This window comes from Lacerta agilis, chromosome Z (genome assembly GCF_009819535.1).
Source record: "Lacerta agilis isolate rLacAgi1 chromosome Z, rLacAgi1.pri, whole genome shotgun sequence".
Lineage (NCBI taxonomy): Eukaryota > Metazoa > Chordata > Lepidosauria > Squamata > Lacertidae > Lacerta > Lacerta agilis.
The window spans coordinates 18949973-18969138 of NC_046331.1; the positions used below are offsets into that span (position 1 = coordinate 18949973).

Genomic DNA, 19166 nt, shown 5'->3' on the forward strand with positions numbered 1-19166 from the left:
AGAATCCTAAATTGTAGAGTTGGAATAACCCCAAGGTTCATCTAGTCCAACCCCCTGTAATGCAGGAATAGTGAAATAATTTGTGTGTATTCATACAGCAGCAGGGAACTGTCTGATCCCCTTTCGACGCCATCTAGGCCGGTGGCTATTAGCTCATCTTGTGGCAGGGAGTTCCAGAAGGGAAAGAGTTGTTTCCCGAAAGCGCTTAGGCGCTCGAGCGATAGCAAAGTGGGATAGAAAAATACCCTCTCCGCCCTCCCTCTCCCCATCGCTCTTCCTTCTCCCGGGGTTATTCTGCGGAAGGGGTGGGCGAGGAAGCCCCTGAGGGAACCCAATCCTCGGCTGCCAGCTTGCGGCCGGAGTCAGGACGCCAGGCTCGGGAGGGGCGGGGGCTCGGGAGCGACTGCCCCAAAGAAAGGCGGCGCACGCTCCGCGGGCCCACAGAGGTTGGCGGGCGGGGAGAACTGCCCAGTCAGTCGAGCCCGTTAGCAGAAGGAGGCGCCCAGCAGCAGCAGCAAGCAGTAGCGACAGCCGCCCTGCCCAGAGACTGAAGCCCGCCGAGCCAGCCCGAAGGCACCATGCCCAAAACGGTACGGAGAGTCTGCCGGGAGAGGCTTGCGCCCTCCGCGGGGTGAATGGGAGGCCCCGCGCATTGCACTTCTCCCTCAACCCCGCTCTGGGACTGGGAGTACACCCCTTTTGCTTCCCGCCTGAGGAGGAGGAAGGCTTCCCTTGCGCGCGTTAAGTCTCCTCTTCGCCTCACTCAGAAATGCTTTGCTTGACCCTACGCGCCACGGAGGCTTCTCTGCTTCATGTTCTCTGGGCGGGCTACGGGCCGCGGGGTGGAGTGGGGTGTGGGGAGGCGGGCGACAGTTCGATCCCGGCTGACGGCGACGGGGCGGGGGATGACGGCGGCTCCTGGCCCTGCCACTTCTCTAGTCTCCCGGTTGGCGGCGGGTCTCTCCCGTCTCCTCCTTTCTCCGGGGCCCGCTGACCCGCCTGAGGCATTTGGGTTCTTCCCTCTCTCCTTCCCTCGCTCTCTCGCCTCTTCCTCGTGAATGGGCCACATTCATGGCAGGAAGGAGGAGGAGGGAGGGTCTTTGTGAAGCGGGAGGGCACGCGCCCCTGCCGGGTGCTTGACTGACTGAGGGGGCGCGCGGGCGGCTTTCCAAAACCAGTGGGCCTTCTCCAAGGGGCGCCAGTCAGGGCGCGCCTCTAGCCGCACGAGGAAATCGTGTCCTCCCCCTTCCCTTCCAGGCCAGCCCAGCACACTCTTCTCGGCCCCCCCTCCTTCAGATGCGCGCCGGCCCACGCCCCGCTTCGGGCCTTGGGTTGTCATTTGTTCCTCTGCGCTTCTCAAGAGCCACTGAAAGTTTGGCGGTTGGGTGGGGGTCTTGTTTGTCGCTACCATCTCCCTCCCCCATGTGGCCGGAGATGCGTGGCCGTTTTTCCTCGGATAACTCCTCTTATCAGAAACTGAGGCAAAAATCCCGGGAAAACCTCTTTGAGTAGAGAAGCTGGATGTGAATTCAGCTTTTGAGCAGCTCGTGAACTGAACCACTTCACAACTTTCCACTCCTGTTTATTATTGAAACCGGTCTAAATTTATTTGCTAGATGGCAGTCTGATTGATTCAGAATGCTAGATGCCCCGGTTATGTGTTCTGTGAAACCCAAGGACTCTGAATGTACATTGTAACACACTGGTGATGCCTTTGGGGTTATTTCGAACATTTTGTCACCCACTCTGAGCGTTGTTTCTGCAATGGGAGGGTGAGGGTATAAATATTTTCTGTAGTTATATATGTGGCGTTGCTTGTTTCATTTGGTGGGTTGGACAGGGCAGTATCCGTGGGCGGAAGGGCAGGTTTGGTCACCCTGCAGAAGTGCAGTGCTCCCATTTGCTGTGTAGGGATAGCTGGCGGAGCCAGGGGAAACAATTTGCAAAAGTCAAAGTGATCAGTCTCTGAGAGGACTAACTTGAGTTAGGACTGCAAACTTTTAAGCAGCAGAAAGTTTTTTTGTTTTAGCAAAGGTCCATAATATTACCAGGGGCATGCATCCTTATGAATACATGTTTTTCTGGGGGCTGGATGCAAAAGAAGATTGGGACTCCTTCCATTTGTGTAAAGGGGGATGAGCATTTATTACAAGCTGCTCCTTCCCAGTGTCCCCTCATCTTTACAACCATCAAGGTTACTAGAGTTTCCTGTTCTCTTTTGATTCAAGTATCCAATGCATAATTACTGCTTTTATTTATTTCCTCACCTTACCTAAGGATGCAATCTTATGTATGCTTGCAGGGAAATGTGCCCCACTGAACTCAGAGGGTCTTTCTTGTGGCTATATGTACATCAGACACCACTCTGCAATTTTCTGTGGAAATAACCCATGCTTAAGTCTCAACTAAATCAATGGAGCTGATGTTGCAATAGGTCTCACTCATTTCAGGGTAATCTAAGCATGCCTCACTTTCAAGGGCTTGCACTACCCACTGATAATTTTGCATGAGGCTAATTTGCAAGGAGTTGCTCTCTTAGGGGCTATGGAGGGGGGGTGTTGGTATGCACAGCATTGCTGCAAGCTGTGGGTAACTGGCCTGGAAAGACCCTCAGACCCTGAAGAGCCACTGCTACTGAGTCGTGAACAATACTGAGCTAAATGGACCAATGACTTGAATCAGTTTGAGGCAGCTTCCTGTGTTCCGTTTTGCACTTACAAAGTTGTGTGTGTGTGTGTGTGCAGAAATAATGAAGCTCCTGCTGCTTGCACTCAGTGGAGGCAGCTGGATAAATTAATGCAGTTGTGCAACTTTCCATTGGCAACCGCCAGCAAGCAGTCATGCCCTCTGGTTGCTTTGCATCTTAGAAAGACTTGCATGATAGTTTTATTCTCTTCCACTAAACACAAAAAACCCACAGGAAGATGCCAAGCCCAGGATGTCTTCTCCCTATGCCCTGGCCCTTCAATGGCACCAGCTCTCCAGGCAGAGGGTAGATCACACCTCACTGCAGGAAGCATAACGCAATCTCTTTCTGTTTGGGTTTTCCCTGCTATAGTGAAACCCATTTATGGGCAGGACAACCATTTTACTCTTGGAGCAGATTTTGAGCATTGATAAGCATATACTCCTGAATGTGTTTCTCAGTGAAGTATCAGAAATTTTGTGACTATGAAAACTACATCAGCTGTCATAGATGCATAACAGTACAGTATAACCAGTTTAACAGACTTTGTGGCTAAAGTTAGGAACCACAAGAAGCTGCCTCATACTGAGTCGGGACATTGGTCCATCTTGCTCAGTACTGTCTACACTGACTGGCAGCAAGGGATCCCAAGGGTTTCAGGAAGCAGATGCCAGGAGGGATTGAACCTGAGACCTTCTGCATGCAAGGCAGATTCTCCACCACTGATCTCTGTTCTCTATGGGTCTTTCAGCTTTCTTGTAATTCATAATTCATTTTGAGTTGCTACAGAGCCTTGTCTCAGCTTGACTCAAAAGTATTTCTTGGCTAAGGGAGGGTCTTGTCTTAAATGCTGAGCTTCTCAAGCCCATACTTGACTTCCTACTGAAAAAAGGAGGTTGTCTGCGGGGAAGGCCCTCTTTATGTAAAAAAGGAGAGAGACTTTTGCAAGAAACACTTTTGCTTGTTGCTATTTAGTTTCCAATTAGAAAACTTCTGGAGCTAACAAAAAGTTAGAAATCCTAAAACAGTTATTTTAAAAAGAGAAAAAAGCATGCAGCATAGGAGAGTAAGTTTTTATTTTTTATTTTTTTATAAGGAAAATGTTCCATGCATATCTCTTTAAAGTAATGAATGAATTGTGAATCTGGTGTACCTGACTGTTGGGAAAGACCTGTTCGATTCTTTGATCTGCTGTTCCCTTGATTATACAATAGGTTCTTTAAAGGGGTTGATATTTGATGCTTTACATTTCTTTGATGGCATATAACCTTTGAAATGAGATTGGTTATACAGCTATTCATTCCCCTTCCTTAAGTTAAAACATTTTGGCATGTGAAAACCCACCCCAAAAACAGAGAGAAAGCGACTTCATTCTTCCAACCCTTTTTCTACATGCTTTCTGAGCAATGAGTAATTTTTAGAACTTGCATCAGTCAGTAACTAGGAACACACACTGTAGGAATCATTGCTAAGACATCCAGTGGTTCAGATGAATGTTGTAAGGAGGTGTCACTTCCTGCCCCTCTACACCCTGTTGCAACTCTTCTTCCTTAGTCTTAGTGCTCCAGCTTAGGGGCAGCTTTGCAGATCAGTTTTGTGTACAGTGGTCCCTTGGTTACAAACAGCTCGGGTTACAAACACTTCGGGTTACAGACTCCGCTAACCCGGAAGTAGTACCTCGGGTTAAGAACTTTACCTCAGGATGAGAACAGAAATCGTGCGGCAGTGGGTGGCCCCATTAACTAAAGTGGTACCTCAGGTTAAGAACAGTTTCAGGTTAAGAACAGACTTCCAGAACGAATTAAGTTCGTAACCAGAGGTACCACTGTATTTGCAGATAATGAGTGTTAAGTAGCTGCATATGGAAGTTCGAGGTGGATTCAGAAGCTAAATGCTCATGAATGTGGACATGCAGATTTGATTAAATATTTAGCCTTCTGGAATGAGTTAATGACCTGCTAGCCAGATTCCTCCTTTGGTGGGGATGTCTTAAGACTGTACTTGAGATCATGTTTAGATAACAAATATGTGAGGTTACTTACTATGTATCTGGTAAACATCTGTATGTGATAATTGTTAAAGTAGGCTGCTGGTTATGTTTTGGAAAAAGTCCTGGAAGCCTAGACTTAAGAATTGATGCTGGAACCTGGGACACAGAAATGCTTTTCTAGGCTTACTGTTACATGTAATGACTAAGTGGTTATTGCATGGACCTTGGCTGGGGTGTTTGCAGCCTGCTGTTTCACTAGAATAACTATTATCTAGATCTATTATTGCCGTACCTTGGATCCCGAATGCCTTGGTACTTGGACATTTTGGCTCCCGAACACCGCAAACCCGGAAATGAGGGTCCCAGTTTGCGAACGTTCTTTGGAACTCGGACATCCAACGGGGCTTCCATGGCTTCCCATTGGCTGCAGGAGCTTCTACAGGCAACCAGAAGCTGTGCTTTGGTTTCCAAATGTTTTGGAAGTCAAACAGACTTCCGGAACGGATTCCTTTCGACTTCCAAGGTACGACTGTATACGTAAGCCCCGCGCCACTCCAGCGCTCCAGCTGGGGCTCCGGGAGGCGAGGGCAGCCGGCTTGCAGCCCGCCCGCCCGTGGGGGCGGAGGCGGGTTGGGGAGGGGGAGCCCGGTATGCTGGCAGGCTCGCGGGGGGGGGCCGGCGCCCTGGTGCACCGTGCCACCAGCCCCTATGGATGAGACGGCCCTGTTTCTGAATACGAATTGCCACAAACTCCAGGAGGGGAGAGTGCTTGGGTCCTGTTTGCCAGTTTCCCCTCGGGGTTAGCCACTGAGAGAACAGGATACTGAACTAGTTGCACCGTTGGTTTGATCCAGCAGACTCTCCTTATGTTCTTATGTGGTCCACCAAATACTGCTTTGTCCACCCATTGTTTACATTGTTGATTAAAGCTGAACATGTTTGCTTTGCAAGATGCCTTGGGTATGTGTGTGCATTACTTGGTTCTAACAACAACAACAAACAACAACAACAACAACAACAACAACAATTTATTACTTATACCCTGCCCGTTTGGCTGGGTTTCCCCAGCCATTCTGGGTGGCTTCCAACAGGAGATTAAAAATACATTAAAACATCAGTCATTAAAAATCTTCCCTATACAGGGCTGCCTTCAGATGTCTTCTAAACGTTAGATACTTGTTTATTCCTTTGACATGTGATGGGAGGGCATTCTACAGGGCGGGAGCCACTACCGAGAAGACCCTCTGCCTGGTTCCCTGTAACTTTGCTTCTCGCAGTGAGGGAACCACCAGAAGGCCCTCGGCACTGGACCTCAGTGTCTGGGCTGAACGATGGGGGTGGAGATGCTCCTTCAGGTATACTGGACCGAGGCTGTTTTGAGCTTTAAAGGTCAGCACCAACACTTTGAATTGTGCTTGGAACCACTTGAGCATGCTTCAGAAACATTTGGGGCAAAATGTGTGAGAAGTGGCATTCTTATGAATTGTGATGTGCACCAGCCCTCCTAATTTCTAGAACAGCATTTCTCAAATTTGCTTTCAAGCAGGCCTCCACGCCACAGCCTCCCCAGTGCTTATGGTACCTACTCCCTAGCCATGCTATAGCCTTCTGGTTGGAGCGGTGACAGCATCAGCAGCACCCTATATAGCAGGTCACCTGGCATTCCTGAAATGTTGACCAGTTTTGCCTTTAAGAACAAAAGAACATAACAGTCTTCTGGATCAGGCCAATGGCCCATCTGATCCAGCATCCTGTTATCACAGTGGCCAACCAAATGCTGTAATGGAAAATCCACAAGCATGATCCAGGCAAAAAAAGCCCTCCCTTCCTGTGCTTTCCAGCAACTGGTATTCAGAAATGTTAGTGGCTCTCAGCTGTTGAGAGTAGAGTTTAGTCATCACAGCTGGTAGCCATCGATAGCCCTCTCCTCCTCTTAAAGTCTTTTTTAAAGCCATATAACTTTGTGGCCATGGCACTGTGGTCTAAAGCACTGAGCCTCTTGGGCTTGCCAATCGGAAGGTCGGCGGCTTGAATCCGCATGATGAGGTGAGCTCCTATTGCTCTGTCCCAGCTTCTGCCAACCTAGCAGTTCAAAAGAACACCAGTACAAGTAGATAAATAAGTACCGCTCTGGCGGGAAGGTAAACTGTCTCTGTGTGTCCCATTTTTCCAGAAGAAGTTTAGTCATGTTGGCCACATGACCCAGAAAGCTGTCTGTGGACAAATGCCGGCTACTCAGCCTGAAAAGCGAGATGAGCGCTACAACTCCATAGTTGCCTTTGACTGGACTTGACTGTCATGGAGTCCTTTACCTTTTACCTTAAAAAAACAAAAAACCTGTGTGAGTGAGTTCCCTAGTTTAATTACCGTATATACCCGAGTATAAGCCGACCCGAATATAAACCGAGGCACCTAATTTTCCTACAAAAACCTGGGAAAGCTTATTGACTCGAGTATAAGCCAGTTCACCTTTGCTGCTGTGGAGGAGGAGGAGGAACGAGCAGCCTGAAATTAGCCCTTTGGGCTGCTCCTTCCTCTTCTTCCTTTGCCAAGTTTGCATTTATGCGAGCAGTTCAGGAATGGAACAAGCTGCCTGAGGAGAGTAAAGAACCGCCATATACTTGTACACTTCTTAAGGAATGGTTGACTGGGGAGAGCGGGTGCCGGCACGAGCGGACAGAAAGGGCTTCTTTCTCGCCGCCCCCCACCGCCCGCCTCACTCGAGTATAAACCGAGGGCAGCTTTTTCAGCACAAAAAATGTGCTGAAAAACTAGGCTTATACTCAAGTATATACAGTATGTGGTGTGTGAGCAAGTCCTTCAGAACAGCAATTCTAAGGAGAAAAGTTTGTGTGGATTATAAATTAAATTCTTCGGTGGAAAAAAAATCTTATTTAATAAAATGGGTAGTTTTAGTAATTACTTTAACCATGTCATGCATTATTTTGTTTTTATGTATCTTGTTTTGTAATGGCTTCAGCTAAACAAAAAAGCAAATAAGTTTTTTTTTTGTTTTTGCTTGGTAAAGGTAGCTGGAAGACAAGACAAGTGGGAGGAAAGGCAATTCTCCTTCCTCTTAAGGATTAGAGCAGTGTTTAATGAACCAAAGGGAGATAAAAAGGTTGATTTTTAGAATAATGGAATGGGAGATAGAGAGACTAAAAGCGGTTACAGGAGGAAGAAGTAGAACCTGTAGCAAAGAAGAATGAAAGGAATGTGGATATATGTTTTAATCTGTTTATTGTTGATTTTGTGTTTTGAATTGTTTAGAGAGGTGTTTTATGGTTGTCTTTAACAGATAATTTCATTGCTTTATTCTCTTTGCAAACACTTTGTGCAGTGTATAAACTGTATGAAATAGAATAGATGCTTAGTGGGGAAATGGGGTAAAATATAAATGAAAGGGGGGGGGGGAGAGACAAGAGATGGGTACTGTCAGTGGTGTGTGTGTGGAAAATAAATAAATTAAAGTGTCTTTTCTGCCCTCTCTTAAAAAACCTACAAGTATAGGAATCTGGCCAAGGGTCACTTTACTGCTTCTTCCATCCAGTGGTACCAAGTCAGGAGCTTCTGGGAAGCTGGCAAGCAGGGGTATGTAGCAGTGGCTCATGCTGGGGAGACAGGAACAGTGGTGTCCTCCCAGGGGTGCCTGCACCACACTCGCAGGCATGAAGGCAGGGAGTGGCGAGGCTGGGGGAGCTCCATTTTGGTGGCATTGGCCCTGAAGGTACATGTGCAGCCCCAGCCCCAGACCTCACCACCACTTCCTCCAGGAGCCACCACTGAAGGTGGGGAAGGAATATCCTTCAGTGAATGAGAAGTTAAAGGCCCTCTTCCCCCTGTCTGTATGTAATATGCATGATGTGGACTGAAAGAGAGAAAGGTTAAAGCTATGGTGTGACACAGGTGTACTGAAGCCCATTGAAATAAAAGCATTGTCCATCTGTAATAAAAGCATGTCCATCTGTGCTGGATTGTGGCCTTCCTCAACTTGGTACTCTTCAGAGGTTTTGGACTACAGCTCCCATCAATCCCAGCCAGCATGGCTTCAAGAAAGCCTGCAGCACAATGGGCTTTTAGGGTCTCCTTACGTTCCTCTGTAAAATTGCCAAGGGTGTTTTAAATTTGCGCGTAACTTTTTGCGGAATCTCATAATGCTGAGCGACGCTTCCCAGAAAGAAACTGCACCTTTAATGGTGACTTTCTAGTAATATGATTATGGATAATGTTGTTCTATTGCTGTAAAACACCCAGAAGTGTCTGTTTCTTTAAATAATCAAGCAGCATTTAAATTTTATTAAATTAATAAGTGACTGATTATAGGTGACTTGGTAACTGTCCTCTATGGAGACGCTGATCATTTGTCTGATACAAGAGATCAAGGCTTGTCTGCAGCTGTTGGGGGCTGGGGGCTGCTTCCTGTATTTGGGATTTTCATCTTCTTGAGCTCTCTCCCCCTCAGACACAAGACAAGTTAAACTACCGGATTGGCCCGAATATAAGCCGCACCTGAATATAAGCCACACCTTTAAAATTCAAGGGGGCGGGGAGAGAAGGAAAAAAGACAATACCCAAATACAGTATAAGCTTCTCCCTTAAAATTCTGCAGGCACTCACACCCATTCCGTTTTACCGTATGTCTGTTTCAGCAGCAATATTGTAAAAGCCAGTTTTAGTAAGATCGCAAATATAAGCCGCAATTCAACTTTTCAAGGTCGGAATTTGGAAAAAAATGTGAGGCTTATATTCAGGCCAATACAGTGAATGCTCGGGTTGCAGACGTAATCCGTGACGGAGGCACGTCCGCAACCCGCAGCGTTCTTATCACGCAGCGCCGTGTCTGCGCACGTCCGCAACATAATTCAGTGCCTCTGCACATGCGCGAAGCGCGATTTAGCATTATTGCGCATGCTCGAGCGCTGAAACCCAGAAGTAACCCGTTCCGGTAATTCCGGGTTCAGCGCGGAGTGCAACCTGAAAAGACTTAACCCGCAGCGGCCGTAACATGAGGTATGACTGTACGGTATATATGATGTTAGCAACACCTATGAACTTGTGGTTGGGATTCTTCCTTTTTTAAAAGTAGCACTTGTGGGGTGGGGTGGGGAGGGGCTGATTAAGACTGCAGAATGGGGTAGGTGAGTTTTTCAGTAGGAAAATTGTGCATGTAAGGCTTTTCTTTAGGAACACCACCACCACTACCACCACTGACTTCATTCCATGGTCTGAATCCTTCCTTCTCTGCCTCCCCTCTACAAAAACAAAACAAAACACATACCTGCTGGTTTTGGTTTTAAAGAGGGAGAAAGAAGGATGGAAGGAAGGAAGGAAGGGAAAAAGAGAGGAGGATGTTCCCAATCATAGGATTCAGAGACACGTGATATCTACTGGTAGCTGGACCTTTCTGCTGGGGTGGTGGCATTGTAGTGTTATGAAATTAATGCCGTTCCGTCTAGCACACCCACAAGCTTTCAAACCGCCTGAGGGAGGCTTTCTTCATGAACCAGGTGAAGCAGCCAAGACCCGCTAAGGTCAGTGGGACTAATTGTGAGTTTTGCATAGTTCCATCTCCTGCCAAAATGACACCTCAAAACATGAGATTTCATCAAGCATCTCCCTCCAAAACAAATGGAACAACTTTGTTGCCCACGGTAGTGAGATCCCATCACCGATGGCATTGTTTTCACAGGGACATTGCAAATGGTTCCTTTCATATGCAAGCACAGCTCCATGGCCAGCATCACTGCACCTTCAGGAAGGTAAAGGGGAGAAATTGTTCTTCCAGGCAGGTTCTGGTGCTGTTGATTTGGATGTGGCTAAATCTGAGAGGGAAACCTAGTATTCCCTCCCATAGTTTGTGCTGGTCCAAATATTATTGAATTTATATCCCACCTTTTTCTCCAAGTAGCTCAAGGTGGTGTATGTGGTTCTCATCTCCTTCCTCAGTTAATCCTCACAACAACCCTGTGAGGCTGGTTAGGCTGAGAAGCAGTGATTAGTCTAAGGTCCAATTGCTGAGCTTCATGGCTGAGTGGGGATTCAAACCCTGGACTCACCCACGTCGTACTCCAACACACTAACCACTGCAGCATGCTGTGACTTCGTGCTGCTTGCACACAAACACACACCATGTACATGTGGATAAAGTTAGTTATGAGTTTGAAGCTGTGTGAGAGAGTGCAGACTTCTTATGTCTGCATCTCAGCACCTGCAGTGTGTACATCCGGTGGCAGGAAATGCATGCTTTTCTGTCTCATGAAATCTAAACCGTGAGATTAAATCTTAGTCAATTGGTTTAACTGGGCACATAAGTGAACACAATAGTTCTCAAGTGAGCAGCCTCCTGCCTTTGTCTTTAGGCCATGCATAGCCTACTTGTAAGAAGTGGCATTGCCTCCTGTGTCTGCAAGGGAGGCAAAGTCAAAATCCCCCCCCCCCTTTAAAGCGATGCTTGCCACCTGCTCTTTCTTTCATAAGTTATTGCAATAAAAGTTAATTTTAAAAAGTGACATATCTGATTGCTCTGTTAAACACTGTGACTCTGGTAGCTCCTCAGATATGTTTGTGCAAGCCTCCGTCTGAACTGCTTGTTGGAAGGGTCCCTTGCCACCAATCCTAAGATGCCCCCTTGCTGGCTTTCTCTTCTCTGTAGCTATCCAGGGACTTTTCACAGTGGCATGTCTACATTTTTGGGGCCCTTGAAGCTTGAACTGTTATGGGAGGGACCCTTTGCAACCAGCAACAAGGTCTGGGTAACCACTATTATATTCTTCAGTCAGGTTGTTCCATGACAGATCACCACATTTTTTTAAAAAAACTACTACATCTCAGATTTCAATTAAAAATGCCAGTCACTGGTGTGAATATTTCCCCTCCATACCTTACAGTTTTTGAGTTCTGGGGGGTGGTGTGAAAATTAGAGAAATGTTATATACTTACACGATGCATTATAGAATGATGAAATAAAACATAGAAAAGACCACAGTCAATAAAACTGTTTATTTTTGACACCTATGAGAATACATATCACATGAAGCACATTTTACAAAATACATTTCCCCCTGGTTTTTCTAGCAACATTCATGTACAGTTTTGTCATATGAGAGCTTCCTTGCAATGTCGTTTTCTAGAGACAATATACATGAAGAATTCAAGTGTTCTTCCATCATGATAGACTGAAATGTGTTCTTAAAATATAGCGTTGCAAAATTCCTTTCTGCTTCACAGCTTGTGATAGGCATTGCCAAGTACAGCTTAGGCACAGTAGTAAAATTGGAGAACATTTCAAGGAGGTGTGGCTCACAAAAAGGCTGAAGAACCTCTGTACATTTCATTTTTGATGGCCTGTTCTGGGATTTCCTGTGGTGCAAATATTCTTTGAATTGATAACTCTTGTTTAGTAATTTGTGGTCAATATAACCTTTGCAATATGATATCATAAGTTTAATACTGTCCTCGTCAATTTCAGAATTGTTCACCAATCTGCTCATCAGGTTAATCCTTTTGAGTAACTGACTTATCAAGCAGTCATAGAATTGATACAGAACTTATATCCAAAAATTATCAGCACCTCTGAAAGAAGCAATACAACTTGTTATATTTGAAATTTTCCTTGTAACAATGTGTTGGGAAGCATCAGAACTTGAAGTGATAGCTTCACACAAACCTTTTGCTTCTGATTCATAATGTGCAATCCTATCGACTGAATTTTCTCTGAGTTCTTTAACAAATGAAAGTAAATATGATAGCAGATGATAATCTTCAAATGCATCAAAACTAGGGTTTTGTAATTTCTTTCTTGTTTGGTGAAATGCTCCAGCACTTCTTCTCAAATGACTGTTAAAATAGCATATTCCAGCTTTGCCAACTTATGGTATAAATTCTTTGCATCTTGTTTACGTTCAGGTTTCTCGTCTATGTCTTCAAAAATACGTTTGAGTTTGTAAAATGCCTTTATATCCATTTTTAATTGCCTGGACTGCTTCATAGTATGCAGACCATCTAGTTACAATTAAGCTCTTTACAGAAAAATGTAGATTGCCCTATGTGTTTAAAATCCTCCATCTTCATGTAGATCCAGAAAAGAAAACAAACAGCTCGTGCAAAATGCCAACTTCAGGTACAGTAGACACTGCCTTCTCTTCAACAAGGTTAAGTGAATGGGCCATTGAACCAAGATATGAACAAGCCTTTTGCCCTGTGGGTGCAGCCCCTTTGCCCTTTTTTTTCCACGAGCCAGTCAACAGGACAGCATGTTCCCATTAACTGTGATTTTCCTGTGTTGTCCAAACTGAGAAACTGTGGTTAATAGCTTAAGAAGGAAGGGTGGGTTGTGAGAACAACCCAAAAAGCAAGCAAGCAAGCAAGCAAGCAAGCAAAGCTATACTTCCATGGTTTGGCTGAAATGGGGACGTATAATAAATGGAAGAGTTCTTGGTTTGTTGGCTGGCTAACGAAAAGGGCTGGGCATGTGGCATGAGGACAATAGGCTAGTTCTCTTGCCATTGCCCACTTTGTCACTGGCAGGAAGTCTTACACTTTGAAGGGAGGACCATCTGAGTGGGCTAGACCACTCCCTCCCAGCTTGCTTCCTGCAGGATGTTACTGCAACAGTAAGTGTGGTGAGACATTTGGGCGGGAATCACTTTTTTTTAAAAAAGGAAACACTGTATCTCCCCCTTTTGTTTAGTTCCCACCTTGGCTTAGCCAAGAGATGCTCACCCAAGTGCTCCACTTTTGCCCCTCAACGCTGACCATCTAACTACATGCCCATTTACTGGTGTGATTGCTTTATGAGGATTGCAAGTGTCTAGTCTTAACAGTAGGAGGCAGAGGTGTGAGCAAGAGATTTCTCAGTTAAAATTCATCTCTTGTCTTCTCTGCCATTAGTGATGCTGGCTGGAAAATAGTTCAGTTTCCAAAAGTATTTTGTTTGTTTGTTGTAGTATACTATAATGTGTATTTGTAACATTAATGAAAGCTGTTGAGTTCTCATGTTTCAAAATACTTAAGTAGCCCAGTAAAAGTTGGTTTGTTTTTCAAAGCAAGTAATAAATAACGGAAAGAAATGGTGACACACCAATACAGATCAAGTTACAGGTAGGTAGCCGTGTTGGTCTGCCATAGTCAAAACAAAATAAAATAAAATAAAAAATTCCTTCCAGTAGCACCTTAGAGACCAACTAAGTTTGTTCTTGGTATGAGCTTTCGTGTGCATGCACACTTCTTCAGATACCGCACGAAAGCTCATACCAAGAACAAACTTAGTTGGTCTCTAAGGTGCTACTGGAAGGAATTTTTTGTTTTATTTTGTTTTGAATACAGATCAAGACATCCTTATTTCCAAAACTGGCATGGGTGGTGGGTATTGAGCATCTATGAAGCATAGGAAATAAAATCACACCACATGACATAAAAATGTTTTGGATCCTCCACCCCACCCCCCAAAACAACACAGTTGATGTGCATTTTTTCCCACAGTAGCCAAAATCCATAAGTTCTTACACCACACACCCAAATGCAGATTTTAAAGGTTTTCCATTTCTGGGCCGTTGAAATCCTGGCTACAGTCAACATCCATGTCAAAAGTTCTTTAGTGAGACGAGCTTTCAAGTTGTCCACCCACATATTCAGTAATAACAATGGGGAAGGGGAGCCTGAACAGGTGATTTAATTACTTTAGATTAGGGTTGTATTCAGCCCTCATAAACAGCATTCGGGCAGAAATCGCTGAAATATCAGGGAAAATCCTTATGTAGGCAGCCCATTTCGGTGGGGTAGATTTTGGCAAATTTCTTTCTTTCTTTCTTTCTTTCTTTTTTTGAGATTTTGCTCAACAACTTTTCTGTCCGGATTTTCACTTTTTGAAATATGGCAACCCTACTTAAAGTGTACATGCTTTCATCTTTACCTCTCCATTTTTTTTAAAAAAATGTTCCATTTTCATCTTCCTTTTGTGTTTGTGGTGGGGGGGGGATGGTTTGGTTTTTTGTGTGGAAATATAGGGCACTGGAAGCTTCTGATTCAGAAATTTATGGAAAAAACCACATTATTTCCCTAAAATGAACTCTCTTTTAAAGGCAAGTTGCTTTATCTCTTCCCCCTTAGCCTCCTATCTGGTATATTTTTTTGGGGGGGGGGGGAGGTAATGCTGGCCTACCTTACAGGGTAGTGTTTGGATGTGGGAAACAAGACACCCTCTGCAAGTAGCTTTTCGATACTGCTAGCATGGGAGACTATCTGGGGCTGGTGATGCATCTTCTTCCCATGCACAGAGTCACCTACAAAGAGAAAAGGGCTGACTTCATGTGCTAAGTGTGTGAACATGTAGCTTCTATTTCCAAAATGTTTATTTATTAATCTTTAACCCACTCTCCATCTGGAAAGGCTCCTATAACAGCTTAGATACAATCAAATTAATAACAAGAGAGCCCCTGCTTGCAGGTTTGCAAGTCGTGCCACCACATGAAAGGCAAAGGGAACTGGGTGGGAAGAGGGGGTGAAACATAACTCAGACACAAAATCCTAAAAAAGTTAAATGATAGTTCTTAGGCATCAGTTATCGAAACAGTTTCGGGAGTAAGTGGAGCTCACTGGAACAGAACCGGTGGAATGGGTCTGCTTCCCATCTCTGTTACACTAGCAAGGCCAATCCTCTCCCAAAGGCAAGATTTATTATACTCATCTATTTGTTGGATTTATATACCACTTTTACTCCATGGAGCTCAATGTGACATGCATTGCTCTCCCTCTCCCTCTCCCCATTTACTCCCCACAACACCCCTGTGAGGTAGGTTGGGCTGAGAGGCAGTGATGGGCCCAAAGTCACCCAGAGAGCTTCATGGTCAGGTGGGGTTTTGAACCCTGGTCTCTTTCAGATCCTAGTCCGACACTCTTAACCACTACACCACACTGACTCCCATACTGTTACCAGCTTTAAACTCGTCATCTTCTCCAAGTTGAGCACTCCCACATATTAAGTGAGGGAACACAGCTGTAAACCAGGTTGCTCTCCCTGTTGGTTAATGTGGGACCAGGATACTGCACAACTGATAATAATAGACTAGCGCTAGTGTGACTATTTGGGCTGTGGCAATACAGTATATTGTTGCTTAAGAATCCATGACTGGATGGCAGAGCACAGCCATGGAGAGCCCTCTCCTCCATGAATTTGTCTAATCCTCTTTTAAAGCTATCTAGGTTGGTGGTTGTCACTGCTTCATGTGGGAGTGAGTTCCATAGTTTAACTATGCACTGCTGTCACAGCAGCCTTATCTTTATCCTGCTTCTTGTGGCAGTTTTGGAAACCTAGGTAGGCCACCCCTCTCCTGCCCAGTCATGCTCGATTGCTGCTCCCTTTCATTTGAATCTTGTCAGGTCCCATCTGGAAACGTCACTCTCTCACGCAGAGGAATGCAATTAGGCCTGGTAAGGAGGGAAGCTGTGCAGGAGCCCCCGCCATAGCTGGCCCGGCCCCACCCTCTTGGCAGGAAATGAGGCAGCAGCTTTGAGGGGAAGTCCTGAGCTTCAGACGTGTCCCGTGAAACTGCGCTGCTGTTTAGCTTGCAGTGGGCCTTTCTCTCTCCCCGTGTGCCTGGGCAGGAAGGAGCAGCTCTTCAGCCAAAATTGTGTGTGCACTTTAAAGTGCTCTGTCATTTGGTTTGGACCTCAAGATTTTTCTTCTCTCTCTCTCTCTCTCTTTTTTTAAACCCAGCCCATTTGTGGCCTGAGCATCCCTTCTCCATGCTGCAAATACATGGGCACTAGGAGACTCCCTCTGGCCAGTCTCCAGAACTCAGAGGAAACTGGTGACTAAATGCTTCCTCTGAATGACGTCGTCTCCTGGACCTTTCCCTGACTTTGTGCAAAAAAGGCCTTATTTGGCTTATTTGCTCTTTGCACAAGCCCTCCCTGCATATGCACAATAAAGTTCCTGTTATCGGGCATTGAATCATCACCCTTAAGGTCAGAGCACCAAGGCCTGCTTAGGAGAAGAAACTCTTTGAGATTCTCAAGACTTTGCTGCCCACTGCCAAGAACAGCAGGACTTCTAAATGCACAAAAGAGCCCTGCTGTATCAGACTGAAGGCCCATCTAGTTGAGCATCCTGCTTCATTCAGTAGCTAGCCAGGTATATGCAGAAAAGCAGAGAGTCCCCCATAGTATCCTTACAGAGAAGCTGGTGTTAATGTGGGCTGGATGAGAGGTAACTGTTAGGTGGATTTGTAGCTGGTTGACTGACCAAACCCATAGGATGCTCACTAATGGTTCCTCATCATCCTGGAAAAAAAGGACAAGTGGAATGCTGCAGGGTTCTGTCCTGGGCCCGTTGTTCAATGTCTTTATAAATGACTTGGAATAAGAAATTGAGGGGATGCCCATCCAATTTGCAGATGACACCGAACCAGGAGGGGTAGCTGATGCTGCAGAAGACAGAATCAGGATTCAAGATGACCTCGACGGATTTGAGAATTGGGCCCAAACTAACAAAATTAATTTCAATAGGGACAAATGTAAAGTTCTGCACTTAACGTTGGAAGAACCAGCTGCACAAATATAAGATGGGGGGGGGGGGGCACATGGCTTGCCAGCAGCACATGTAAAAAGGATCTAGGGGTCTTAGTAGCTCATAAGCTGAGGTGAGTCAGCCATGTGATGCAGCAGCATAAAAGGCTAATGCTGTTCTAGACTGCATCAACAGAAGTCTAGTGTCCTGATCAAGGAAAGTCATAGTTGTGCTGTATTCTGGAGTCTTGTGCCCAGTTCTGAGCACTTCAATTTAAGAAGGATGTTGACAAGCTGGAACATGTGTAGAGGACAGTGACCAAGATGATCAAGGGTCTGGAAACCAAGCCTTATGATGAACAGTTGAGGCAGTTGGGTATGTTTAACCTGGAAAAGAGGAAACAGAGAGGAGAGGTACCTATATTGCAGTGGGGTTTGCTGGATGACCCTTAGGGTCTCTTTCAACTCCACAATTCTATGAGTCCGTTGTTTTGTACTATTCTGAGCCATTGCTAAGATGAGTGATTTATCATTATACCTATATTCTACTGTTCTTTTGTTTCTGTCCTGTTAAGGTATTGTCTGTTAAGTTATTCTGTTTACCTTACATAGTTGGTAGTTGAAAGAATATAATCCTAGTGAGAAATGACTAATCTGGTGTATCTTTGTTTGTTTCCTGAGCTTGGCAGATTCTTTTGTGTGTATGGAACCTCTTCTTTTTACAGGAGATGTAAATTAAATTTTGCCAGTGGCCAGATTACTTGTTCTGATCTTTGCATAAGGTATTAACATTGGGAAGCCTTCCAAGGGCACTGGAAATAAGGACTTGTACCAGGGTCATAGTCCTCAAGGTACGCTGAGTTTGGCCAAACTGCGAGAGGCAGTGAAGGATAGGCGTGCCTGGCGTGCTCTGGTCCATGGGGTCACGAAGAGTCGGACACGACTGAACGACTGAACAACAACAACCAGGGTCAAAAAAAAGTTATCAGTGGGGAACCTCAAATTATGCCAACTTTTTACTCTTGCCATAATCTATAGAAATAAACCATGTGAAGAGTTCACATTGGCACACACACCTTTGCAGTTAGATCAGGAAGGCATACCCTCTTAATTTGAGTTTCAAGCAAAATGTTCTAACCTGAAATCTAGACTCTCTAAGATGGCAGTATTTCTGTTTTCATGAAGTAAAAGATTTTGAAAATAACCCTTCTGAAGATAACAGATGTGTGATGTCAGGGAGCTAGCAAGGTCTCTGACCTGTGAACTGCTTTTAGTTTCCTCAAGGCTGCAATCTGTCCTGTTATTCCCCCAGTAAAGAGCCAGGCATTACAGACTTGCCTCAGTCAGGTGGTAGAAGACCTCTTAAATTCTGCAAATATAATGTACCAGTCTCTGCAAATGGTCAATGTAAGTGTCTGACTTGTAAAGTAGCATCCTTGATGGCTGCAATCTCTGTATTGAATGAGGTATAGCATTGCTGCTATCCTTTACGGGACCTGCAGCTCCTGTTTTTGTGTATGTGTGTGTGTGTGTGTTTCAAATTCCACAGACTGCCTTATTGCGCAATAGATGCAGGTCCTTAAAACCCTGTGGAAAAGCCTTTGCTGGTGGAGCACCCAGATCCATAATTCTCCCAGACTGGCCATTGGCTCTCCAGGGTTTCAGGCAGGCACCTCTTCCTGCTGTACCTGGAGATGCCATTGGGGATTGAAACTGGGACGTTTCTGCATGCAACGCAGGAGCCACAGCCTTTTTGGAATACCATGGCTCCATGGGAAGCTGAAATGGAAGCACAGCATAGAAGAGGTGTTTTCTAGCATATGAGGGCTTGGCTGGCTGTAGTCTTATGTGCTGATGCTCTGTGCTAGCTGCTGCTTGCCATAATCGAAATGTGACTTGCAAGTGTACCATGTTCAGCATCAATCACTTGGGCAAATAATTGCAAAGGAAACCACTGCAGTTCTTAACTGGTGGAAAGAGTGGAGA

The 19166-nt window shown here is 45.3% G+C and overlaps 1 protein-coding gene across 1 annotated transcript in view; it reads left to right on the top strand.

Annotated features, from left to right (window-relative positions):
- Nucleotides 1-406: 406 nt before the first annotated feature.
- MSN (moesin) overlaps nt 407-19166 on the top strand; it is a 79256-nt gene continuing 60496 nt past the window's right edge. The window contains exon 1 of the mRNA XM_033137370.1: nt 407-590. Within this exon, the coding sequence (XP_032993261.1) occupies nt 579-590 (12 nt within the window). The 5' untranslated portion in view covers nt 407-578. The remainder of the gene's footprint in view (nt 591-19166) is intronic.